This window comes from Simochromis diagramma, unplaced genomic scaffold (genome assembly GCF_900408965.1).
Source record: "Simochromis diagramma unplaced genomic scaffold, fSimDia1.1 OVJJ01000320.1, whole genome shotgun sequence".
NCBI classification, from domain to species: domain Eukaryota; kingdom Metazoa; phylum Chordata; class Actinopteri; order Cichliformes; family Cichlidae; genus Simochromis; species Simochromis diagramma.
Genome location: NW_024386773.1, coordinates 12,746,589 through 12,771,043, shown reverse-complemented (window position 1 = coordinate 12,771,043; position 24,455 = coordinate 12,746,589). Strand labels below are relative to the sequence as shown.

General features: G+C 38.3%; 2 protein-coding genes across 4 annotated transcripts; one reads left to right on the top strand and one right to left on the bottom strand.

Moving 5' to 3' along the window:
• Positions 1 to 1,336: 1,336 nt before the first annotated feature.
• LOC120719861 (deoxyribonuclease-1-like) lies at positions 1,337 to 22,103 on the top strand. 3 transcript variants are annotated; one of them, XM_040009398.1, is made up of 11 exons: positions 10,254 to 10,350; positions 10,458 to 10,553; positions 16,915 to 17,007; positions 17,097 to 17,191; positions 17,298 to 17,375; positions 17,515 to 17,627; positions 18,957 to 19,069; positions 20,059 to 20,213; positions 21,017 to 21,113; positions 21,226 to 21,352; positions 21,615 to 22,103. In XM_040009398.1, the coding sequence occupies exons 2-11, from the start codon at positions 10,521 to 10,523 to the stop codon at positions 21,800 to 21,802; spliced, it is 1,092 nt and encodes a 363-aa protein (XP_039865332.1). In that variant the 5' UTR covers positions 10,254 to 10,350; positions 10,458 to 10,520; the 3' UTR covers positions 21,803 to 22,103. The 3 variants fall into 3 exon arrangements, with proteins under 3 accessions (XP_039865340.1, XP_039865332.1, XP_039865350.1); XM_040009406.1 differs by lacking the exons at positions 10,254 to 10,350; positions 10,458 to 10,553 and adding an exon at positions 1,337 to 1,444 and having other exon boundaries at positions 17,289 to 17,375; XM_040009416.1 differs by lacking the exons at positions 10,254 to 10,350; positions 10,458 to 10,553 and adding an exon at positions 13,146 to 13,400 and having other exon boundaries at positions 17,289 to 17,375.
• Positions 22,104 to 22,106: 3 nt separating this feature from the next.
• LOC120719903 (granzyme B-like) lies at positions 22,107 to 23,904 on the bottom strand. Its single transcript, XM_040009469.1, has 5 exons — positions 23,781 to 23,904; positions 23,546 to 23,693; positions 22,987 to 23,116; positions 22,496 to 22,768; positions 22,107 to 22,381 (listed from the first exon to the last, which is right to left on the bottom strand). Exons 1-5 carry the CDS (start codon positions 23,836 to 23,838, stop codon positions 22,178 to 22,180), a joined length of 813 nt encoding a protein of 270 aa, XP_039865403.1. The 5' UTR covers positions 23,839 to 23,904; the 3' UTR covers positions 22,107 to 22,177.
• Between the last annotated feature and the right edge of the window lie 551 nt (positions 23,905 to 24,455).

Genomic DNA, 24,455 nt, shown 5'->3' with positions numbered 1-24,455 from the left:
TTGGAAAGAAGATGAATGATGCAGTTGTTCCTGACTCAGCACAGCCTTTCAACTTCAAAAAAGAATGCTGCCTAAATTATGCCACTATAAGACATTCAATACGCAAGACATTTAATATGGAAATGTGTACATCTAAACCTCTCACTTCTACCACTGTTTGCCTGTTTTGTTGTTTTTCTTTTACTTGTAGACTCAATCCACCAGTGATCACTCAGTGGAGGTGGAGCTTAACGTACGAAGAATCACAGAAAAAAGGCTATTTTTTGCTTACTGGTCACATTGGATAATAAGTGAAGATGAAAAGATGACTTTGATAAACAATGTTGGTTAAAATGTTTAATTAACAAAAAAAAAAGGTCTTCTCATCTCAAAGATCAACTAGAATCAAATATGGCCCTTTCTCAATTCTCATGATGATGTCACTCGTCCATAGTTTTTACTGCTGTCCCCTCTTAATTTAACTGTGATTAATATGTTATGAAGCTTAACTTTAATCTCAGCCAAACCGATTTAGTCAGGAACAAACAAAACTCTGAAATAAACCAAACATTAACAAGTGATGTAAGTGACTTATATACCCTGTTTAACCTCAGTAGTGAAATTTCTATTAATAAAAATAGTGTACATGTATGCCTTAATAAAAACAAACAGGTGAGATTTTAGAACGCTTTTATTTTTATTTTAGTGGACGATCAAAAATTACAATAGACAGCTGCTGGGGTTTGGAAGAGAACTGAACAAATATTTAAAATATAATCTGTTCATTTTGAAGCAGCCTTCAAAATCTCCACGTCTTAACATGCTGCTTTTGTTCCCAGTGAAAATGTTTCCTCCTGAATTGAAATATATCTCAGCCAAACCGATTTAGTCAGGATCAAATAAAACACTGAAATAAACCAAACATTAACATTTCGAAGTTATTTAAGAGACTTATATATAATGTCTGCTATGAAGCTGGCGGGTCACAGACGTCTCAGAAAACGTCGGAGCACGTTTGGAAATATATGATTTCTTGATAAATCAAGCAGATATTTGAAGCTTACACAACTACATTTTCGCTTGAAAATAAGTTAAAAGTTTGTTTTGTGACCCAGAAAGAGTAATATTTAAAGTTTTTAGCCACGCTCCTCCGCCATTGCTGCGTTTGGATGCATTCTGGGATATTTAGCTGTACCAAGTACACACAAGTCACCACCGATACATGCTCAACGGTCTGTGACTGTTTCTTTTGTTTTTTTTTCTTTTCACCTGGGCGTTGCCTTTAACTGCCTGATCAGCCAGTCACATTCTCAGCTACTGAAGACACTTGCACCTACATCGTTTCCCTCTGACTGTCGCAAGTATCAGTCTCATTTCCATGTCTGCAGCCTCGGGCTCAATCTGATACACTGTTGCTTTTGTAAAAGCCGCCTGTTGTGGAGACTCTGTGAAGACCCCAGGACCGGTATGTAACTTCTGAACTCATCATCTTTGCTTTCAACATAGTTTTCTAACTGGCCTAACTGGTGGTCAAACAGATGGGTCCTAAATCATTCACTTTATATGTGCTAGACTCTGTGGGAATGGACGTTAGTCTGTTAGTGTTACTCTTTGACATGGTGACAGTCCAGTTAGTTTAGCCTGTAGCACACCTGCACCTGAGACCTGTACTAGGAACCAGAATTTCGTCGGATTCAGGTAACTTCATAGTTTTCTACGAAGGTGTTTCACTTTTCAACCAGGTAAACCTACGTACAGTATGTAATGCACACTAGAGATCAACAGGTATGAAGTCACCGCCCATACCATCCTGTCAGTTCTTTCAAAAAAAATAATAATGTAATTTTACAGCATGAAATTGGATTTTACCTTTGCTTTATGTGATTTTTGCTTATGGTATTGTCTTTAGCACAGATATTACTGAAAAACATGTGAATTCTGATTTAATTTACTGTATAGCCTATATCAGGGGTCAGCAACCTTTAACACCCAAAGAGCCACTTGGACGCGGTTTCCACGCAAAAGAAAGCACTGGGAGCTGCAAATACTTTCTGACATCTAAAGTGAAGATAACACTGTATATATTGTTGTTTTTTTTACCTTTATGCTTTGTGTAAACAACTAAAGTGTGTTGCTTATGAAATCCATGAAGTGCTACCGAGAAAATTACATTTTATTTATGTAATTAACACATTTTGAACTCTTAAAGAAATATACCAAAAGGAAGTCAAAGGAGCTTGCAAAGAAAAGCGTCTGGACTTCTTTAAGTTGCTTGAAGACGTTTCACATTGTTAAGCCGCACTCAAAGCCGCACTCAAAACGTGCGGCTATCCTAAATGGGCGTTCTTAAAGTCAGCAAAGAGGCACAGAAAAGAAGACCAGACACCAGCGAGGGAGGATAAGAAGGACAGACGCAACAACATTGTCATCCCCTATGTAGCCGGTGTATCAGAAAAACTCAGGAGAGTTTTCTCCAAGCATGACATCCCGGTTTACTTCAGACCCAGCAACACGCTCAGACAGAAACTGGTTCACCCGAAAGACAAAACGCCAAAACACAAACTTAACAATGTGGTGTATGCTGTACAGTGCAGCGAGGGATGCCCAGACCTCTACATCGGAGAGACCAAACAGCCACTTCACAAGCGCATGGCACAACACAGAAGAGCCACCTCCATGGGACAAGACTCAGCTGTCCATCTGCATCTAAAGGTCAAAGGTCACTCTTTCGAGGATGCCAATGTTCACATTTTGGACAGAGAGGACAGATGGTTTGAAAGAGGAGTGAAAGAAGCATCTATGTCCACTGTGAGCGACCATCTTTGAACAGAGGCGGGGGTTTACGACACCAACTCTCTGCCATCTATAATCCAGTTTTGAGATCCCTTCCCAGACGCCTTAACGCCCACTCACATCCTGGGCCATCTGACCTCAGGAATTCGCATGATAAGGTGGGGCCAGGTTTCACAATGAACTCACCCGAAACTCTGGCTGATTGGGACCCACGCCCAGTTTTACACCTTGGCTCAGGCGATTAGAGGATCATCAGGGGGTCCTTTTGTCCCTCTGTGGGGGGATACTCCCACTAGGCTTATATCTGGGACTCTCCACCATTTGACCTTAGAACTGAAGAAGCTTCTCGGATGAGAGGTGAAACGTCTTCAAGCAACTTAAAGAAGTCCAGACGCTTTTCTTTGCAAGCTCCTTAGACTACGATGACCTGGATGACTGAGAACCTTTACAGACATACCAAAAGCAAAGACACCCAGCTGAACTAAAATGATCCATGTAGTAAACAAAAACTGTTGTGAGCCACCAACCTCATATCGCCTTTGGGCTTTTGGAGCCTTGACCTGACTTTTAAAAAGTAATTGGAAAAAAAGCACTATGCTGCTGAAAAATGAAAAATAAATATTTGCAAAATTCTGCCTAAATATGCATTTTACCTGGTTAATGTATGTGCCGAGGCGTGGTCTGCAGTGCCGCTGCATGGGAGTCGGAGCGGCACCTGCAATCACGCCTCGCCGCCTTAAAGTCTGTCCTCTCTCTGCTGTTGTGTTGTCGGGCTGTGAGCTGAAAAGCTACAGCAACCATGTGTGAAAAGTGGTCAATAAAGAGATGCTGAAAAGCAGCGGGTTTGTCGTGATATGTTTACAATGGGACTTCTGCTCCTGAACCTCTGTTCACAGCATCTGCAAATCGGGGCTGTACGAAGTCACTTTCATCTTTATGCAGCACTGTAAGCTGTCATCTGTGAGGCGTGAGCGGTGTTTGTTTTTAACATAGTTCACGGTGAAGAATAGTTGCTGACATAATGTGGAGCATTATGATACTATACTATATAAAATACTATGATACTATAAAAAGGTCTTGAGGTGTCAAATAAGAACATATACATCATAATAAAAGGTGTTAATAAATACATATTTCAGGAACTGTTAGAAGAACGCGACTGGTTTTGACAGTTCAGATTTGTTTCAGTTTTAAATGAAAGAGTTTCCTGTCTGAAAACCGCACAGTGTGCCAGTTTTAGTGAAGCAGAGTCATCTTCACTGCTATGATCACTTTATTATTCATCTATTGAGTGAACTGTTGAGGATCTGCACCTGCAACTTTAAATAGACTGAATGAATAATAGTTCATTTCTATTCATGAAGAGTGTTTATGAATAGCATGTGCATCCTCCCGTGTCAGTATTTCTTGGTAATGTGTCAACAACACTGCTGTCTGCTTTATGTCTCTTGTGGCTATTAATGAATAAAATCACACTAAGAAAAACGCTTTGCACTTTTTTCTTCTACTGTCTTGTACTTTTTCACTCTGTTTTATTTAAAGATAAGCTTAAATGATATAATCTTTCCATGCTAATAAAACACATATGATAATAAATTAAATAATCCTATTTTCTGTACACTTCTGTATGGTTGTGATCATGGTTACACGCGGTAAAGCCAAGTTGTTCTCTAGATTCACCGTCCCAAACAATAAATGTGTAAATTTAATCAAGATATTTGCTCCTTGTTTGTTTCCAATGACTAAATTTAGCTCTGCACCTCTCACAGAGGCTCTTGACCAATTCCTCCCTGCTTTGCATCTTTTTATCATCGCCCGAGTTCTTGTGCTCTGGTTTAAATATATATTTTTTATCTTATAATGTTTAAACTAATACTTTGGGTGTAGAACTACCAATATTTGTAATGTATTAGACAAACATGCAGAACATCAGCACACTCCATTATCCCTGAGTTGCTAATAAGTTGCTAAACTGTGTTATTGTTGCTGAAGTCTCTGTTGTTAATTTTGTTTTTACAGTGACGATGAAGATTGCAGCATTTAATGTGAAGAACCTCGGAATGAAAAAAGTCAATAATGACAATATACTGAAAAACCTTATCAAGGTAAATCATAGTCGTGGAGCACACTGTGACCTTTTTGACTTACTTAGAGTTTTGATTGTGTTTATTAGTTTCGTGCTATTGAATGCAACATGAGGTTAAATTTGTTTTTTGTTTTTTTAACACAGTAATCCACCACTACAGTCTGTGCCCTGTTCCTTTTTTTCATATCTCACAAAAATAAGTATATTATCTAAATGCTAACAACACATAGCTGATTATAGGACCATTTATTCCTTTCATTTTCCAGATGTTGTTCACGCTGGCTCATGAAAGCTGATGCATTGTTTAAATTTGTGGTGCTTGCTTAATTGTCTTTGAAGCTTCTTCAAATTACTTCTAATATTTTCTTTTATGCTACAGTCTTTAAACGTGTTTTTTACCGTGCTCATGTGTTTCTCGTAGATTGTGTCCCGGTACAGTTTGGTGGTGATGCAGGAAGTTCGGGATCCCACTGGCAATGCGATGAAAAAGTTTCTCACGGAGCTCAATAAATATGGGTGATTTATCTCGAATTATATAACCTGTAACAATCACAGAACATCTGAGAGGTTTACGACGAAGCAACTGTGGCTTAGCGAGTTGTTGTTTTAGAACAATGTGACTACTGCTGTTAGCCAGTTATTAAACTGGGTGGGAGGAGTTTTGGTTTAAAACTGGCTGGAACCTTCATGTTTTTGCTGGTTTTTTCATATACAGCATGTTTTATGTACGTTCAATACAGATTCTATGCTCAAGGAATAGGTTTGATACTTGAAAGCTGTTAAATCGTTCCTTATTAAAACCACAGAATGAAGACCAGCTGTAAAGTTTCAGCAGCTGTGCGTCACATTTTCACTGGGATTTAAATCGCTGACACGTTTAGTCACACAAAAAAGAATAAAAGTTAAATCGAGCTGTGTTGTGTTTTTCAACAGAAAAAACAGATATCATCCCTTTGAGATGCTGAGCAGTGAACCAATAGGACGAAACTCTCGCAAGGAGCGGTTTGTCTTCTTCTACAGGTATCCATCACGAGGTTCACAGTTGTGTTTGTCATTGTCATCTTTTTATATACAAATAACATTATACAATGTACAAAAATGAATAAAAGGACAGAGACTGATTAAAAACATTACAATTTGTTTGTGTGTGTATCTCAGATAAAGGGCATAAATGTTATTTTGTACCAAAAACTATTTTTTTCTTTTAACTTTTTAAAAGGTTAAACTGAAATCTTTGAACCAATTTTTGAAAAAACTAACAAATTAACTTCAATTTTAATCTTAAAACTAAAAATAAATATGAATATGAAATAATAACACAAAAGTACAGGAATTGTTGTTCATAGCAATAAGTAAGTCCTTTTCATATTTCAGTGTTTCTGTTTAGCGTCCAGGAAATTAATCATTGTCAATCTATCATCCCCAGAAAAGATTAAAATACAGCTGTTTATCTTTGTGTCTCAGACATGATGAAATAAACGTGGCAGATTACTACCAGTATGAAGAAGAAAACGAAGATGTGCTTGCCCGAGAGCCCTTCATTGTGAAGTTTGAATGTCCAAATACAGGTATGTATGTGTATATGATCTTTGCTTCAGATCAGTCTGACTTGGTTCTCCCGTTTCAGGATAGACACTTAAATCCATTTACTATGATTTAAATGTATTATTTATTATTGTTAAATTAGTGGCACAGATATGACCAATTTTACTATAAAAATCTACTCTAAGTGCCCAAAGTAAATAAAGTCATTATGTAGGATCATATATTAACCATCCATCCATCTTCTTAACTACTTATCTAATTTGGCGACACAGGTGTTGCGTGTGTACCATCTCATTAGCCCTTTGGCAAAAGGCATGGCACATTCAGGACAGGTCACCAGCCCATCACAGGGCTACAGACAACCACTGATGCTCACACTCTAAATTCACAAGTTAACATAGCATACATGTCTTTGGACTGTGTGAGGAAGCCAGCGTACATGAAGAGAGGTCATGAAGTCACAGCGAGGACACGTAAACACAGGAAACTCCCAGCCAGCCAGTAGATTCATACCAGAGATGACTGCAAAATTAGTGTGTACATTACTTTAATATTATAGCTGGGGATTTTTTGAATTTCTCAAACATATATGAATTACTCATATACTTTGTAGCTTTAACCATCATAAAGCGGCCAATAGATGCCTTGATGCTCAATCATCCAGGTAGAAAATCTCTAAAAGTTTCTGTAACGTTTTCAGTGGAAAATGCTACATCCAGGTGAACAGAATCATCTTTTTGGGCATATCTTAATATATCATTTATTAGTAGATTTATATTTCAAAATATTAAAAGTAACAATTGTTTTGGTGTGCAGTATTTTGGAATCCAAAATAAAGAAGAAAGTAAAAAGCATAGAAATAAGGTGCAAGAATATTAAAGCTGTACTTCAGGAAAATGCTTGAATGCAACAGATTTTTCACTGTAAGACTTACAGTATTATAGACAAGGGGCACCGGGGCAAACCATATTTCAGGCTCAGTCTGTGCAACCCAATACAGTCAACTTACTAAAGTCACCGGTGCCACCTCATCAAAAGTAAATCAGTAAATCGTATGTTTATAACGTCTCTTTGTGCTTCTAGTTGTGAAGAATCTGGTTCTGATCCCAGTCCACATTGATCCAGATGATGCTGAAAATGAGCTGGAAGCTCTGGATGATGTGGTTGAAGATGCAAGGGAAACATTGGAAACTGATGTAAGCTTTAAATCAATAACATATAATCGATATGTTAAATATGGTACAAAAATAATAAATATTTTATTTGATTATCAAGCAATCACATTTTATTTCATAGCACATTTCATACAAGTTAGTGCAGTTTAAAATTCTTCATTACCTCTGCTGATGTTAGACAAGCTGATAATAAGACACAGAGCTGAAAAGGTGTAAGCAGGATGAAGGTACATCAAAATAAAACTAACTTAATAAAAATATCGTTAAGAAAAAACCTGAAATGCCCAAACTCAAGCGCCCGAGCTATTGTCCTGAATATCATTACTTATCCTACTGATATAAACTGACCTGGTTTGTACACAGGGTTATACGGCTGATATAAGGTAGGATAGGGAAGAAATACATGTGTTCTTAATTATATAATTTATATAATTAGATATTTAATCATTATATAAGTTTAAAATGTTTTTTAAATCCTAGTTTTTAATGCCAATATATGTGCTCTGTGTGGCGGTCTGTTCACAACCATAGATAGGAGGCTCCCTTTGTGCAGGAGGTAAGAAATATGAGACAAGAATGTGTAGAGCATTCGACTTACAATGTAACCAAACAGATCCATTATTAAAGTAAAAACGAATTCCTTGTATAAAGTTAAATGCAAATATTATGAAACATGTTAAAGCAAAAACACCATTTCAAATAAATGCACATAGTGAAAACAGCAAATATCAGATCAGATGACATCTCAGCTTCGTGCCATTACTTAATTTACTGTTGGCTCAAAGCCAGCCTGTCTGACATTACATGTATTATGGACCATGTTTGTTTTTTTAATAATTTTGAACTGACAGCATAAAAGATACCGTTACTTCTAATAATAATAATTGATCATTATAATAGGTAAAAAAACAAACCTCTGCTCTAATCCCAGTAAACACTTTCTTGATTACTTTTATCTCAGTCACTCATTTAAGTCATATTCAATAAAACGATAATTTCATTTTGTGCATTGTAGTCATTTGAAGTGTCTGAAAAAAACAATAATCCATGATATGCTCACATGCTAACATCCTATCAGTCACATCTCAGTCATTAGGCAGGGAGAGCGCAGCTTCAAGTCTGAACCTCTCCTCATTCATAACATCTGGTTTAAAAACACCAAGGGCCACATTAACTAACTACTTACATCGGCTCAAACTGTGTTTGGGCATAAAAAATGGATTAATGTGGGTATTTACAGGCTTCATAAGAGGATTCCAAAAAGCCTCGGCTGGTGTTACATTGTTTATATTGTTCCAGCCATAATTTTAGTGGATCTTGCAAAAGTTATTATATAATGTTAACGGACACTTTCCAAATACTAATGTGAATTTAAAAGACATTTTTAATGAAAAAAGAATAATAAAAAGCGTAAAATGAAAATCGATAATAGCACTGATGTAATCAATATGTGTTATAATTAACAATGCAAATTTTAATTTTGCTTTTTTCTGCAGAACATCATGATTTTGGGCGACTTCAATGCAGATGGACGTTACCTGAATGATGAAACTAGGGAAGCTCTAAGCATCAGTTCTGCTCCTTATTATTGGCTGATAGATGAAGATGCTGACACCACTACTGGGGATAATGACCATACCTACGACAGGTTTATTCAGATTTGCCATTTCTAATTCTACTGTCACTGTCTGCAGGGACTCTGTATTTTTTTCACATATTCTTCATCTCTGGATATAGTGTGTGTTGTATTTTGTATATATATTTATCGTCGTTTAGCAGCAATATGGGACAGTACGCTGTACGATTGTACATAGTATGACAATAAAGAATTAAACTTAAGGTCAAGTTACATTTATAAGATTTAATCCAAAATTTCATCTTTGTGTCATAATTCAAGTTATCAAGTGTTAAAAGCAGACAGGGGGGCAGGGCCTTCTCTACAGTGGAACCAGATCCCAGTTTGATTTGGGAGGTTGACTAAAACTTTCCTTTTGATGAAGAATAAAGTTAGGGTTGTATCAGGTGACCCTGAACCTTCCTTTGGTTATGCTGCTATGGTCTTAGAGCGCCGCGTGACTTCCTGTGACACACTGATGGACAGCATTTCTTTTCTACTAAGTCTCTCTTTACTTCTCAGGTATTTATAAATCACTGCTCGCTAATTAATGTGTCTTCCACATACTGTGTGGTCCTTATGCTGCAGTATAAACCAACATGTTGTGATTTGGCACAATAAAAATGAACTTGAATATTTCAGTCTAGTTTTCTTAATCACTGAGCGTTAACGGACTCATTGCTGCCCCCAGATGTAGACGAGCAGTAAGCACCCACTGGAAGCGAGGAACAAGTGCAATCATAACCTATTTATTGACCCAGTACATTACAGAAAATTTTGGTTGAACAGTACAAAATATTTCAGCAGCCCTGCAGACCAGCTTGCTGGTTTGTAAAACACATCTGTTTAACCGCCTGCTGTTGAAGAACAGTGGACAGCTGTTGCCTTGAGCTTTGGTGTATCACTGAAAACATTTGTATAAACTGGATTCCCTGCATTGCTACTTGTCACTAGAAAAGTGTGAATGATCTGATTACATACAAATCTTTCTCAATTCAAATAAACGCACAATGGTGTCGATGAAAATGCACAGAATGGTGACTGTATTTTCTGCCAACAGGATCGTGGTGTATGGAGATGAGATGTATGATGCTGTTGTTGCTAACTCAGCGAAGCCTTTCAACTTCCAGAAAGCCTACAAATTAGGGAAGAAAATGGTAAGACTTTTCACATGGAAGTGTTTACATGCAAACACACGTATTATAACGTTGTGCATTCTCCACCATGCTGTCTTCAAAAGGATTTCTGACTTGTTTACATTCAGGCTCAATCCATCAGTGATCACTACCCTGTGGAGGTGGAGCTTGAAGAGGATTAACATTTGAAAATGAGCTCATTGAACCTCCAGCAAAGAAGAAAGGTAATTTTTACCCTATGAGGAATATATAGGTGAATGGGTCACCTCAGAAATATTTAAACTTTACAATAGAGATAGCAATCCCCTCAGGAGACGTTTGTAGAAAAGATAATAAATAAGAAAAGCCCACTCTGCTCACTGAAAAGAAAACTACAAATACACTTCCATTTATATCTAACGCAGACCCGAGCACACATGGATCACACCTGGCTAATCGATTATCCTCGTCCTGTGTGAGGTCAAGGAGAAATTAGGATCCAAAACAAAATAAGTGCATATCATGCATTTTTTTTTCATGCAATTTGAATCAGATGAGACTAATGATGCAAATAAAAACAAGAACTCAAGTGATGCAGAGCGAGAATGGACATTAGGAAATTTGTTAGCAAAAACTGCAAAAGCAGCAATGACTTTTTTACGTAACTTTACTCTTCTAATGATCCAGCTTTCCCACAAAATCGAAAAACATGACATTCTCTGAAAAAAAAACTGTTTGGTAGATTCTGCTTTGCTAGAATGAGAGAATGTGAAAACTATAACAAGACGGATCGGGGACAGTGAAGGAAATCTGAAGCTTCAGTTAAAAAAATGTTAAAAGTAAAAAAATTTGACTTTTTCTCCTTGGTTCTGGATGAGCGCTCTGATGTCTGACACAGTTAATCATCTGTTTATGTGGGACAACACAAGAGTTTGACATTATGGAGGAGATGCTATCAAAGCACTCAATGAAAACTTCTATGATCCCCAAATAGGCGTACACTGAATTCAGACAAACTGGGAGGTGATCCATCTGATGCCTGTCCAGGCAAAATGTCAGACTTTTGAAGCAGAAGATAGAGTGACTCAAATGAACTCAGTCCTGAAATTAGTATTTTTCATACACAAAGGGGGGGGTATCAGTCTGTGTAAACATGAACCATGTGTAGATGTTAACGTCATCAGGGTGAGAGCACTTCAAGTCAGTATCACAGCTGGATTTTTATTCTTGCTCACGACATCAGATGTGAACAAATCATTTCATATTTTTTTAATTTATCTTATTTTTTATTGAAATATTCTTACTTTACTTTTAGTGTAGTTTAACGTGTGTTCTATTTGTGTGAAGTTTGGGTGTTTTAATACATTTTTTGTGCTTAATCAGTTCATATTATTTTTTTCTGTTTTATCACATTTTGTCACATCGTATTATTCGCTTTTAATTGAAGTATTTTGAACCTGCATGGAAGTTGCTGTACACATAAGCTTTCATTGATAAAACTTTTGAACGCTTAGATGAGATTAATTCTATTTCTGCTTCTGTTGTTTTCATTGTACCTTTTTGTGACTCTACATCAAACAGGTTCAGAGAAGAAGGCTGCACAGAGTTTTTATTGTTTTATCTGCAATAAACTAATCTGAAAGAATCAAATCTGGTTTGAAAGGTTATTAATTTTTGCATTTTGTTTTTCCACAATGGTGGCTGCTTGTCAGGGCCTGGCACCTATGGCTCGGTCGGGCTCCTTCGGGGCTGGGGTGCCCTTGGCCTCTGGGGCTTGGTCCACTCTGACACAGCTGGCTGCCGGCGGAGTGGACCGAGCCCGTCACTGCAACCCCCCCTGGCTTCTGCTCCACAGCTGCTGGGTGACCCCTCATCTGGGGCTCTCCTCAGCTCTTTCCGGGAGAGTGGCATGGTTGCCCCTCTGTTGGTCTTCCTTGGTCTTTTGTGCTCTGAGGGTCTCTGGATGTCTGGAGCCTGGATCTCCTCCATACCTGCTTCATGCCCTGGAGGACGGGGCTATGACTCCCCACACCCTCTAGCAGATCGTTACATGAAGGAAGCTTTTGAATACAAGCATAAATACAAACATTACCCACAAGGGGTAGTGGATAATGTTGGGAAGCACTAATGTGGCAAGGTGTTCTCAGGTTGCCTCTGTGGTGGCCATCTTGTTTTCCTTGTAAGGAAGGAAGGCCCGCCTCAGTTGCAGCTCTTTTATAGGCCAGTCTGGATTGAGAAGGCGTGGTCTCTAGAGTATTCAAAGCTGGAAAGAAATGGATAGGGGGCCATTTAGAGAAGTTGCTGTCTGTATGTGCAAAAAATTGGCAAGAGACAATAAAGTAAATACTTCAGTTAAGGCAGAATGATGTCTGATGTTTTCCTCACCACACGTCTCTGCGTAACATCCAATCATATTAGTGGAGGTGAGGCCAACAAACATTGACTGGCTGCAGGTGCTACTGTCAAGGTAGCTGTCAGTCAAAGCAGCCACGTGCATAACGTTAAACCTTAGTAAAATCCACTGTGGTTCTTCCCTTGTACAGCTGTTATAGCCATAAAGACTAAACCTTTTTGGTTTAATTCAGGATGTTTGCTTTTTTTTTTCTTACAGCCTGGAAAAAATTGTTTCTTTTAAACACTCAAGTCTGGTGTTTGACCTCCTTTTGAATCCAACTTCAAGTGGTCACAAAAAGAACTACAGTTCTTGGCACTGCACAGTACAAGATTCCCTTTTTCCTCCTTGGGCTGGAGGCCTGTATCTCTGATGACTACAGGGCGCCCTCTATTGGTGTCTACCAGCCAGTGAACATGAAACGGGTATTTTAGGTTAACTGAAGGTAAACGTTTTCCCATGACTGCAGCAGAGTGCTGCGGGTTGATGATAAACCCCTCAGCTGTATGCAGACACAGGAAACACCGCTGCTGATAACAGACACAGATAGGCGTGGTGTGGTTTTGCATATGCATGTAGTGTGTGTGTGTGTGGTTAAGAACTTCCTAGTCCAGTTTGTTTCTGCAGAAGTCAGCTTCAGTCTGTTTGCTGGCAGATTAGCCGCTTCTTTCATTTTTCATTCTGCTGTTTAGCCACACTCGTGAGTATTATTTTTACATTTTTAGTTTTCTTACTTTTATAAAACTAAATGCTCATCTGCATTAGTTAGAATTCCTCACTTTAAAAAAATGAGTAAAATATGTTTTGCATTCATTATAAGGGGAGTCAAAATGAAACCCAAATACTTCTGTTTGTGCTCATTTGTAATGTTTGAAAACCTACAATGTCAGCGAATGAACAAAGAGCTGTTATATCTATAGAGTTATATCTCTACTTAGTGGCCATTCAAAGAATCCCTTATTTAAAAAGTTTTAATTCAAGTGAAATAAAACAAGGAACTAAATATAAGGGTTTTTTTTACTTCCTTGTATTTCTATATTTTTAAGAAAAATATACATCAATTATTCTGCACGGATAAAAATGTTTTAAACAGCAACCATGCCATTATCTTAGTTTGGAATACTACATATAATAATATGCCTCATTACTAATAAACTATTTCTGAGCTTCAATCTATTACTTTTGCTATATTGAGCTAATTTTGCTACTAAAACCTGCTGATGAATTAGACAGGTGGAGTTTAGTATTGGTCAAATCAAGGAAAATGGTGGTTTTTGGGGATCTCGATGCCATCTTGACACTGTCACTTGAGCTGTCTTTGTTCTCGCCATATTTGTCTAGGTTCCCATGGAGACAGGATTATTTGGGAATCTCAAAAGATTTTTATAGTAAAGTAGCATAGGAGTGGTCATATATGGCACACATCATACAGAGGTCATACCGAGGTCAGAGCGTGCCTAGAGAGAAGCCGCCATGACCCAGACACTAGAACAGGATGGTGGAGTGGTTACGATTGTCACCACACAGCAAGAGGTTTCCTGGTTCATGTCACGCTGATGTCATGCAGTGGTTGGACCCACGCGCAGGACTCAGAGATGGAATATTTAACTCAAGGCGGTAATATTTATTCACTGGCAGAAAACAAACTTTACATGAGCACTAAAACAAAATTCAAACTAGAAAGTATGATCTAAACTGGGAGTTCATGATTTGGCATGACATAACCTGACAAAACATGACGACTGAGGAAAACACAACTAACGCAGAGGACGCGACAACGACAGGGAAAAACACAGGGCTTAAACACATACTAGCGTAATCAGGGAATGGGAGACAGGAGGGAAATGCACTCATGACGAGACACAGGGGAGCAGAACTGGAACCATAAACATGGGACAAGGACTACCAAAGTAAAACAGGGAACAAAGACAAAGCACCAAGACGCAGACTAGACACTAAGACATGGGAACAAAGGAACCTGAAGCACAAAGATGATGCAAAACAGAAACCACAATCCAAGGACTAAAGATGTAACAGAAAACCATAAATCATAATAATTATAGTTAGAATTATCAGTTTACCAATAAATACAAAGCACTGGGTCTGTGATCCAGTACCGTGGCAATTCAAATTCAAGCTGTGGCTTTTCTGTGTGAGGTTTGAATGTTCTCCATTCACCTGTGTGTGTGTGTGACTTGTAGTTAAAAGCACTTTGACTGATCAGTTTTATTTTTTATTTCACCTTTATTCATACAGGTAGTCCCATTGAGACTCAATGTCTCATTTACAAGAGAGACCTGTTGCAGACAAACATATTAAAATTAGATTAGATTAGATTAGATGAAACTTTATTAATCCCTCGGGTGGGTTCCTCCGGGAAATTCAGTTTCCAGTAGCAAAGCACCAAAAGAAGTTGCATGTTACAGATACAGATACAGTTACAACAATAAAAAAGACATAAGTAAATAATAAAACAAACAATAAAATGGCTAAATATGTCTAAAGTAGAAAACAAGAACAAGTCCCCAGAGACGATATCACCAAAACATTTGTACGTCTTTTGCAAGTCAAATCAATTGAGAGAGCTTCAAATCCTTCTGCAATGAATTCCAAGAAGTCGGGGCAGAAAAGGAGAATGCTTTCTGTAACGATGTCCTGAGACCGCAGTCTGTGACTAAACCTTTTGCATAACATGTACTCTGATACCAATAAAATGATAAAATGATACTGATGAACCATCCTGCATAAGACCAATGAGGACCAGTCTACCAGACAATAAAGTACAGTGTTGCGTTAAAGGTTTACAGACAGTTATAAAAAATAGTGACCCATGATAGACAGAATCCAACAGATGAAGAGAGTGAGCAGAGACAGTGATATAAATTATATCACTGTAATCCAGGATGGGTGAAAAAGTGGCAGCAAGCCTTTTCGTGGCTGTGAAAAAGAAACATGATCTGTTTTTGAAAACGAACCCCAACAACCTCAGTTTCTTTAAAAGATCGTCAATGTGTGGCTTAAAGGAGAGACTCAATCACAATTCAATCAATCAATCAATCAATCAATCAATCAATCACAATACCTAGGTATTTGCATGAGGCCACAGTTTCAGTAGAAATGCCTTGAGTAGATACAAGAGAAGGAAGTACTGCCGGCACCCTCTTTCTGTTTGAGAACAGCTTGACTTTTTTTCCCCTTTATTTAAAAGAGCACAACAATAAGTAATTGTATCATGTGCATAAAAATGAACAGGCATCTAGATTTTGTCTCACACTGTTTACATAGTAAATAGTAGTATTTCCTATGTAAATAATGTAGGCCCCAGGACAGAACCCTACGGGACTCCATTAGTGACATTTAAAAAAAAACTGGAAGAGAGACCACTGAGCTGCAACTGCTTTGTTTGAAAGTCCAATTTCCAGTTATCTCTGACGTAAAACTCTATAGTCAACTGTTTAAAAGCTTTGAATAGATCAATAAAAAGAGCTGCGCAGTACTTATTTGCGTCCGAGGCTTCATGGGGGTCATTGAGAAATTTTAGGGAAGCTGTGACCGTACTGTGTAGTTTCCTAACTCTAGATTGGAAAGGAGATAAAATACTATTTTCCTCCCGATAACAAAGGTTGATTATTAACCAACCTTAGCTAAGACAGAGTTTGGAAATTGGACTGTAATTATTATTAACCATTGAAGAATCACCACCTTTCAGTGGTGGGAGTACAAAGGCACACTTCCACATCTCTGGTAAAGGACAAGTGTAACATTTAAAACATAAATTATCCCTGCTCTCTGAAACCTTTATTTAGGATTAAACATACATTTAATATAAACTTATTATTGGGAATTTTTACCCAAGGTTAAAAAAAACCTTTCATGTGCCAAATGTTACTGCAATGAGAAACCGCATTAGAGGAACTGGACTCCCTGGAACTTCTCCATTTTCAATAAAAGCTGCAATTTCTCAGGCCCTTCACCTGGGAAATTGTAGCTTTAAAGTGATCAGAGACATATTTTAGAATATACATGTCGCAAAATAACCAACCACAGTTTTTTCAGTGTTTAAGTTTTAGTTTCTCTTTCTTCCCTTTGCTTTGGTTTCTTCTTTTTTCTGCCACGCTTCTCCATTTTCTTCCTCTGTTTTGATTCAGCAGACGTTTGAACAATTCATCACACACTGTGTGTTGGTCGTCTAAAACAGAGTTGATCTCTTGCAGAATCAAGTCAGAATGAAGATAGCAGCCTTTAATGGCAAGAACCTGGGACATAAGAAAGTCCATGACAAGTCTGTCATCAAACACCTCACCAAGGTGATAATAATTTTACCTTTACAACAGAAAGCTTTAAATACAACACCAATGACGAAATGTGCAACACTTAAATGATGTGTTTCCTCCAGATCATATCTCGGTACAGTGTGATTGTCCTGCTGGAGGTGGTGGATAAGAGCGGCAAAGCCATGGAAACGTTACTTCAAGAACTCAACAAAACTGAGTGAGTTCCCTGCAGTGATAGTGTGTGAATTTAATTATTTTATTTATAATATTTTTATGTAGAAAACTGCATGTTTACGTGGCTCTGTTTTCCTCGGCACTAACAGAAAACACCCCTACGTAAAGACTGCCAGCAAACAACTGGGGCGAGACACCTACAAGGAGCAGTATGTCTGTTTCTACAGGTGTGTGAGTCTAAGTTCACTCGAATACAACATCTCAGTGGTTATTAATCAGACTTTAATTTGTGTGAATGTGTGTGCACAAAATGTGAGATTCATGGCCAGACACACTGATGTCTGACTATTTGTGTTTATCTCTCAGACCAGATGAAGTGACGCTGAAGGACTCCCACCAGTATGAAGACAATCAGGCTGGAGATGAAGATGCCTTTGCCAGAGAGCCCTTCATCCTGCGGTTTGATTGTCCAACTACAGGTTTGTGCTTTTTACTGTGTTTCAGTAACGCTTTAGGTTACAAAACAAAACAAGTGGAAGTGCCAACCACTGCAGTTCTACATTTTAAAACTTTTGTTTAACCCTGCTGCTTGTTTGCGCTCCAGTTTTGATGACAAATCCTTTTATTTTATCAGTTTCATAATTCATACTAATCAGTGTTGAGCCTTTAAATAGAGAGTTTGTGAGGCAAGATGAAGAAGCAGTATGCTGCTCTTGTCTTCAGTCATCTGTACTGAGTTTCAATTACAAACAGTACCACCTCATCCACATTTTCTTCGCATGAATATAGTCAGTAGCACACTAACACATATTTCACATACATTTCTACAGAAATCATATTTTAGGTAGTGCATAACATGAACTGTAAGCTGGAACATATGCATCTTTTTGATTTGAGCTGACACTTTAGCTGACTTCTCACAGTATCGAAATCATAGTTTTAGGAATTGCAGAAAATCTCTCAATAACTAGCTTACATGGAAATAATGTCAGAAATTAAATGAAATGTCTTCGTCAGAAAAATGAAATGCAAAACGAATCGCTGTGGAGGGTTTGTGTATCCCAGGGATCCTGAGGACTCTGATGTTGTGGGTTTTCTATGATGGCAAATTCGTCTTGGGTGATTCAAAAGCCCCTATGAGTATAAAAAATAGGAAACAGTTCATTTTGCCCAGGATAGAGTTACTGGGTCCCTCCCTGGAACCAGGCCTAAAGGTCAGCGCCTGGCTGCTGGGCCTTAGTCCATGGGGCACAGCCTGGAACAGCCCGAACAGGGGACATGAGCCCACCCTACTGTTGGTCCACCACCAGCAGGAGGTGCTGTAGGGGTTGGATGCAGTATGTGCTGTATTGAGTCCAGGAGCACAAGCACCCTGGCAGATCAATCCCCAGCTACCGGGACTAACGACCGGGACATTGAATGTCGCCTCTCTGGTGGGGAAGCGCTTCTAACGTCAACTGAAGATACTGTCGGGTTGTGGCAGAAACACTCTGACGACCTCCATATTCCCACTGACACATCTTGGGAATGAGGGGGACGACTTGTCCATCACTGGGGGGTGAGGTGACTGTGGCAGTTAAACAACTCCTTGGTGGCAGGGCCCCTGGGGTAGATGAGGTTGGCCCGGAATTGCTGAAGGATGTTCGAGGGCTTGCTGCCACTTGTCCTCACCTGGGCTAAGTTGAGCCACTGAACAAGACCTCTGAACCGTGTTTATGGAAAGACTAAACTGACACTGTGAAATTGTAATATTTACTCTATTCAGGTGTACTTTGTATTGAGACCTCTTTGCTTGTGAACTCTTTCAGTGGTACAAGATCTGGTCCTGATCCCTGTGCACACAAAGCCAGAAGACAGTCTGAAGGAGCTGGACGAGCTGCACGATGTGGTTGAAGACATCAGGAAGAAATGGAAAAATGATGTAAGTTTGAGACAAGAGCCCTAAGAGTTTAGTTCCTGTGTCTCTCTCCTCTCTGAGACACCTTCTTTAGATTTTGGTTGCTTCGTGGTTTGATCATAGTAATTTGTTGAGTTGTAGATGAGATTATTTTTTCCTTCAGCGGTAGCAAAATATTGAAACGCATACATTAATAAATTATTTTATTATAAAAATTGTGTGAACACACACACTCCACATCTTCTCGGAGCCCTTGGTATTTCTCCAGCTTCTCGTGTTCCTTCTTCCCGATGTTGCTGTCATTGGGAACGCTACATCGATCACTACGGCCGTCTTCTTCTGTTTGTCTACCACCACTATGTCCGGTTGGTTAGCCACCACCATTTTGTCCGTCTGTATCTGGAAGTCCCACAGGATCTTAGCTCGGTTACATATATATATATAAAACTTAAACTTCATGCATGCATTTACTGTATTACACTTTATAGATGTTTTGCATGTTAATTACATGTAAATTCTGTCTGGGTTTGATAAAGCGTCACAGACCAAAAACCATCTTGAAGATAAGCTATGCAGGAAACATTGGAGTTTGAAAGTGAGCAAGACAAATTTAAAAAATATATCTTTTTATTATTATATTATGTTATTATTACCTTTTTTTAATCACATAGTGAATCAGAATCAGATTATATTTTAACTATTTGATTTTGTCTTTCATGTAAACAGACTGATAACAGCGGAGTTGAAAAAAAAAACAGCTTTAAATACACAAATGCATAAAGTTCCTGATTCATCGTATCCTGATTCTGTGCCTTTCAATTGGCTTCTTACAGTGAAGTAATTTGCAGTAAACCACAGAGAGTGGTATTCAGTTATTGTTCTGCCAGCTCCTCACAGAATTATGCAATAATAATAAATATATGACACCACATAAACCTTGGTGCTGTTATTTAATCAGTCTGTCATTGTATTAAGTGAGTTCTGCTCTGTCGACATTTTCATTTCTTTTGTAGAACATTATGATTTTGGGGGACTTTAATGCAGACGGACGATATCTCTCCAAGAAGAAGAAGGAAAAGATCCGCATCTGCTCTCCGTCCTACGATTGGCTCATTGATGACGATGTCGACACCACAGCTAGCAACAACAATGATAACACCTACGACAGGTGACACACATGATAATGACATAGGAGGAAACTAAAGACTCATCTTTATTTGGCCAAGTTTGTGCAAACAAACAAGGAATCTGACTCCGCTTCACTTTTCTCTCTTCATGCTGTGAAAGAAATGTGTGTGTTTATATATGTACACACACAAACACACACATACATAAAAAGCAGCGGGTTATTTCAGCGTTCATCAGAGTGACAGCGTGGGGGGAAGAACCTGTCTCTGTGGTGGCAGCATGTTTAGTAAACAGCGTCTGTAACGCCTGCCTGAAGGCAGCAGTTTGAACATGCGAGAGCTCAAAAAGAGGAAGATACTTCTACAAGAAATAATATTAATGAAAATTAGTGAGTATATTACTCTTCATACTATCTGCACTATCACTCCACATTTCTCCATATAAGGACACAAGTCGAGGTAAAGTGGACGGAGTGACGACTTTCTTTCAAGAGAGAAATCTGCACCACTGAAGCAAAAACCAGGAGAAAGAAACAGACGAACTAATTCATATAGGAAAATATTCATGAATCACTGATTGATGTCTGTACAGTTTACTTTGTGGGGAAGCACTATTTGTGTATTTTTGTGAGCTGAGCGACAACAAAGCCTCTGCAACATGGCCGACAGGCCTTTTTTTATTATTAAACAGAGTGCCTCTCACAGCTAACGTCTAATGTTAGGGACATTAGGGAATTTCAAACTGAGAGAAAAATAAAGGGATAAAATTATTGGAACTTCACACTGAAAAGTGTACAGAAAGAAGTTCTTAATTTTTTTTATGCGTCTCCTCTTCCTCAAACAGAATTGTTGTGTATGGAGAGACCATGTCGAACGCCATCGTCCCCAACTCGGCCAAGTCTTTCAACTTCCAGCAAGAGTTTAAGCTGACTGATGAGGAGGTGAGACTCACTTATGTGTTTTTCTAAACCGAAAGATAGAAATGATTTGACAGTTGGCATCATTTTAAAGGACAGCATCAGTGTTGTTGTTCAACTATATTTACTCTCTAAGGCACTCAGCATCAGTGACCATTACCCCGTGGAGGTGGAGCTGAAGACCAGAGCAGGAAGACAGAAAAGGATGGCTGTGCCTGACGGGACAGAGATGACATCTGGGGAAGAACAGTCTCAGAAGAAAGGTGTCTGAGACGGTTTAATAAAAATGAATTTTATAAAGGAGCAAATACCTCATGAATCTCAGGGCTGATCTCAGTTCAGTTACATTCCAATTAATTATGCAGAGTTGCTGCTTGTTTCGGAATCAAAGTGATGTGACATATCTCATTTTAACTGAAATACACTAATAGTAACAAATTTATAGCAAACATGTTCTGCAGTGTTGTATCCTGGATGCTTCTGAGAGCAGATTTTACATTTCCTTCTTCTAATATTAAACAACAGGGAAACAGAAGAAGACCGAACCAGCAGGGTCACCAAAGATGGCGCCCAAGCGAGCGGGAGCACCGAAGAAGAAAAAAGATGAACCAGACAGACAACAGAAGAAGAAGAATGTGAGAGCAAAAAGGAAGCGAGGGCGGGCATCCAACACGCCAACCAAGAGAAGACGTCAGGATGTTCAGTGTTCATGATCTTACTATTAATTTTAAAAAGTAGAGTTACTGTAGTTAGAGCAGATAGTATTAAAATGTCAAAGCTTCTGTTTGTTTGATTTATTAGACCACATCAGGTGGTTCTCTGTGATACCAAAACACCTTCTGTTAGTCTCTAGTATTTATAGTACTCGACAAATCAGGATGAATGTACTGTAGCAATGAAAAATTTGTTTACAAATATTAGTATTGCATGAATTCATTTTCCATGGCAAACTGATATCAATGTTTTATAGACATGTTTTTGAAGTCATAATAAAATATTATTCATGCACAGAGACAATACTGTTCAAACATTTTCTTTATTCTGCATTGAGAGCAAAAGCTGACAGAGGCACAGCTTCCTGTAAACACTTACAGTGTGCTGACGCAAAGCTTTTTGTAATTTTTTCCCTTGAGAATCTTTGTGATCCAGTTAAGGTATTTTGAGATGTCTGTATAGACATTGGGGACGTCCGGATAGTTACAATTTCCCAGCTCGGTTCTTGGAATGCTTTTGTTGAAAGAAACAATACCGACAGCCATTCCCTTGCAGACCAGAGGGCCACCAGAATCACCCTGTGAGGAGGAAGTATTTACTTTGTTCATGTGATACTTAATGCAGAGTGCTCATATATTTCTCAACAACAGAGCAGTTAGCAAGAATTTTCAAGGAAAGGACAGAAAAGGTACCTGACAGAATCCTTTTTTTGTGCTGTATCCACCTGCACAGATAATATTGGGAGGAAGATTGTATCCAGGAACCTTTTGAGCCCAAGCATTCTGGCAGACTTGTGGGCTGATGACCGACACATTCACCACTCTCAGGTTGTCAACAACACTACCGTAAGTGTTTATCTTACCCCATCCAGCCACTTGGCACTTCTCATTTTCCTTTAATGTCATTTCATGTAAGGGAAGTCGAATGAATTGAATTGTTTTGCTTGGTTGGACAGGTCTAGACAGCTAGAGGCACAGAAATAAAGAGTAAAGATTATAAATGAGTGAAAACATGTAACAGCAATAGAGAACATTTATCTTTTATCTTTTTTTAAGTACTTCATACTTTAACTAGAAATACCTTGTTTTAAATGAGCAACTTGCAAAATAGAACACTCAAAAATGTAAAAATTCTTATGTGATTTAAGAAAATAAAAAAGACAAAAAAAGACAAAAAGCCTTACTTTTAGGAGCATGATGTCATATCCATGGCCAACATTCTTATAATCTGGGTGTTTGCATTTCTTGGCAATCTTCATTTTCTTATCAGCCTTCTTGAGGTTGTGGTTACCAAGAACTACACGTTTAAGATCCCTGAATAAGATATAATTCTGAGATCATCAGAATTAGATTTTCTGAAGTTGCATGCACAACAAGATGAACAAAAACTAAATGATAAATTTCTTTTTTATTAAATTCAATTTTATTTATTCACTGCAACAGTTACTTCAGGGTTCTTAGCACGATTGTTGCAATAATTCAGATGGTATCAGAATTATTATATTATTATGATCATTAGATACATATACTCACAAACACACACATACAGTATATATATATACATATATATATATATACATATACATATAGATAGATAGATAGATAGATAGATAGATAGATAGATAGATAGATAGATAGATAGATAGATAGATAGATAGATAGATAGATAGAGAAGCATAGGACATTTTAAGGCAATCATTTGTTTTCCTAATCAGGAATTTCCTCAAAGAGGTGATTACTTACAGGTCACAGTGTGCAGCAGTCATTACAAAGTCCTCAGAAACAAGAAATCCTCCACAAACATGGTAGCCTCCGTGATCCTGCACTGATGCCATATACAGCATTTCGTTGTCTGGGGCTATTTTCCCATCTATAATTTTACTTCCAAGGACTAATGGAAGTAGGAGGAAAATAATTTAATTAAAAATATTAATATTCCACATGCAGGCTGGAGAAGAGTATTCATGGTGCAACTTACCATTTTGCCCGAGGAATGTCAGCATATGAACGACCACAAATTGTTGCAGAGCAAACATCTCGGTGGTGAAAGGCTTGACCTGTCAGCTTGAGACCGAGGGGTCAGTCCTTTTGAGTCATGTGTTTATACATTTACAACACATGACTTTTAACCACTTCCTAGGGAAGTGTGGTTTTGAAACTTTCTACAGTAAGTACTTCGTTATTACTATCTGTTATATGTACACCCCTTTCCCACTAACAGTAATGAATTTCAAACAAAAGACAGCTAAAGTCCAAAGGCATAAACCAGATTAGTGGCCTGTTAAGTCAGCGGTCCCCAACCTTTTTTGCGCCACGGACCAGTTTATGCACGACAATATTTTCACGGACCGGCCTTTAAGGTGTCGCGGATAAATACAACAAAATAAAACTAGTACCGGTACCGAAAAAAAAGAAGATTTATTCATAACACACGTGAAAAGATCCAGGAAAACCGAGTTAACGATAAAAATAACAAAATAACGCTGAAAACCAATAAAAACCCTGAAAACCACACATTTCACACCCGAGCCTCAACTCTCACGGCCCGGTACCAAACGACTCACGGACCGGTACCGGTGATTAGATTAGATTTTAATTGGGGAAATTTTGCCTCAGACAGTCAGAAATATTATAATTCTGATCAGTTATCAAT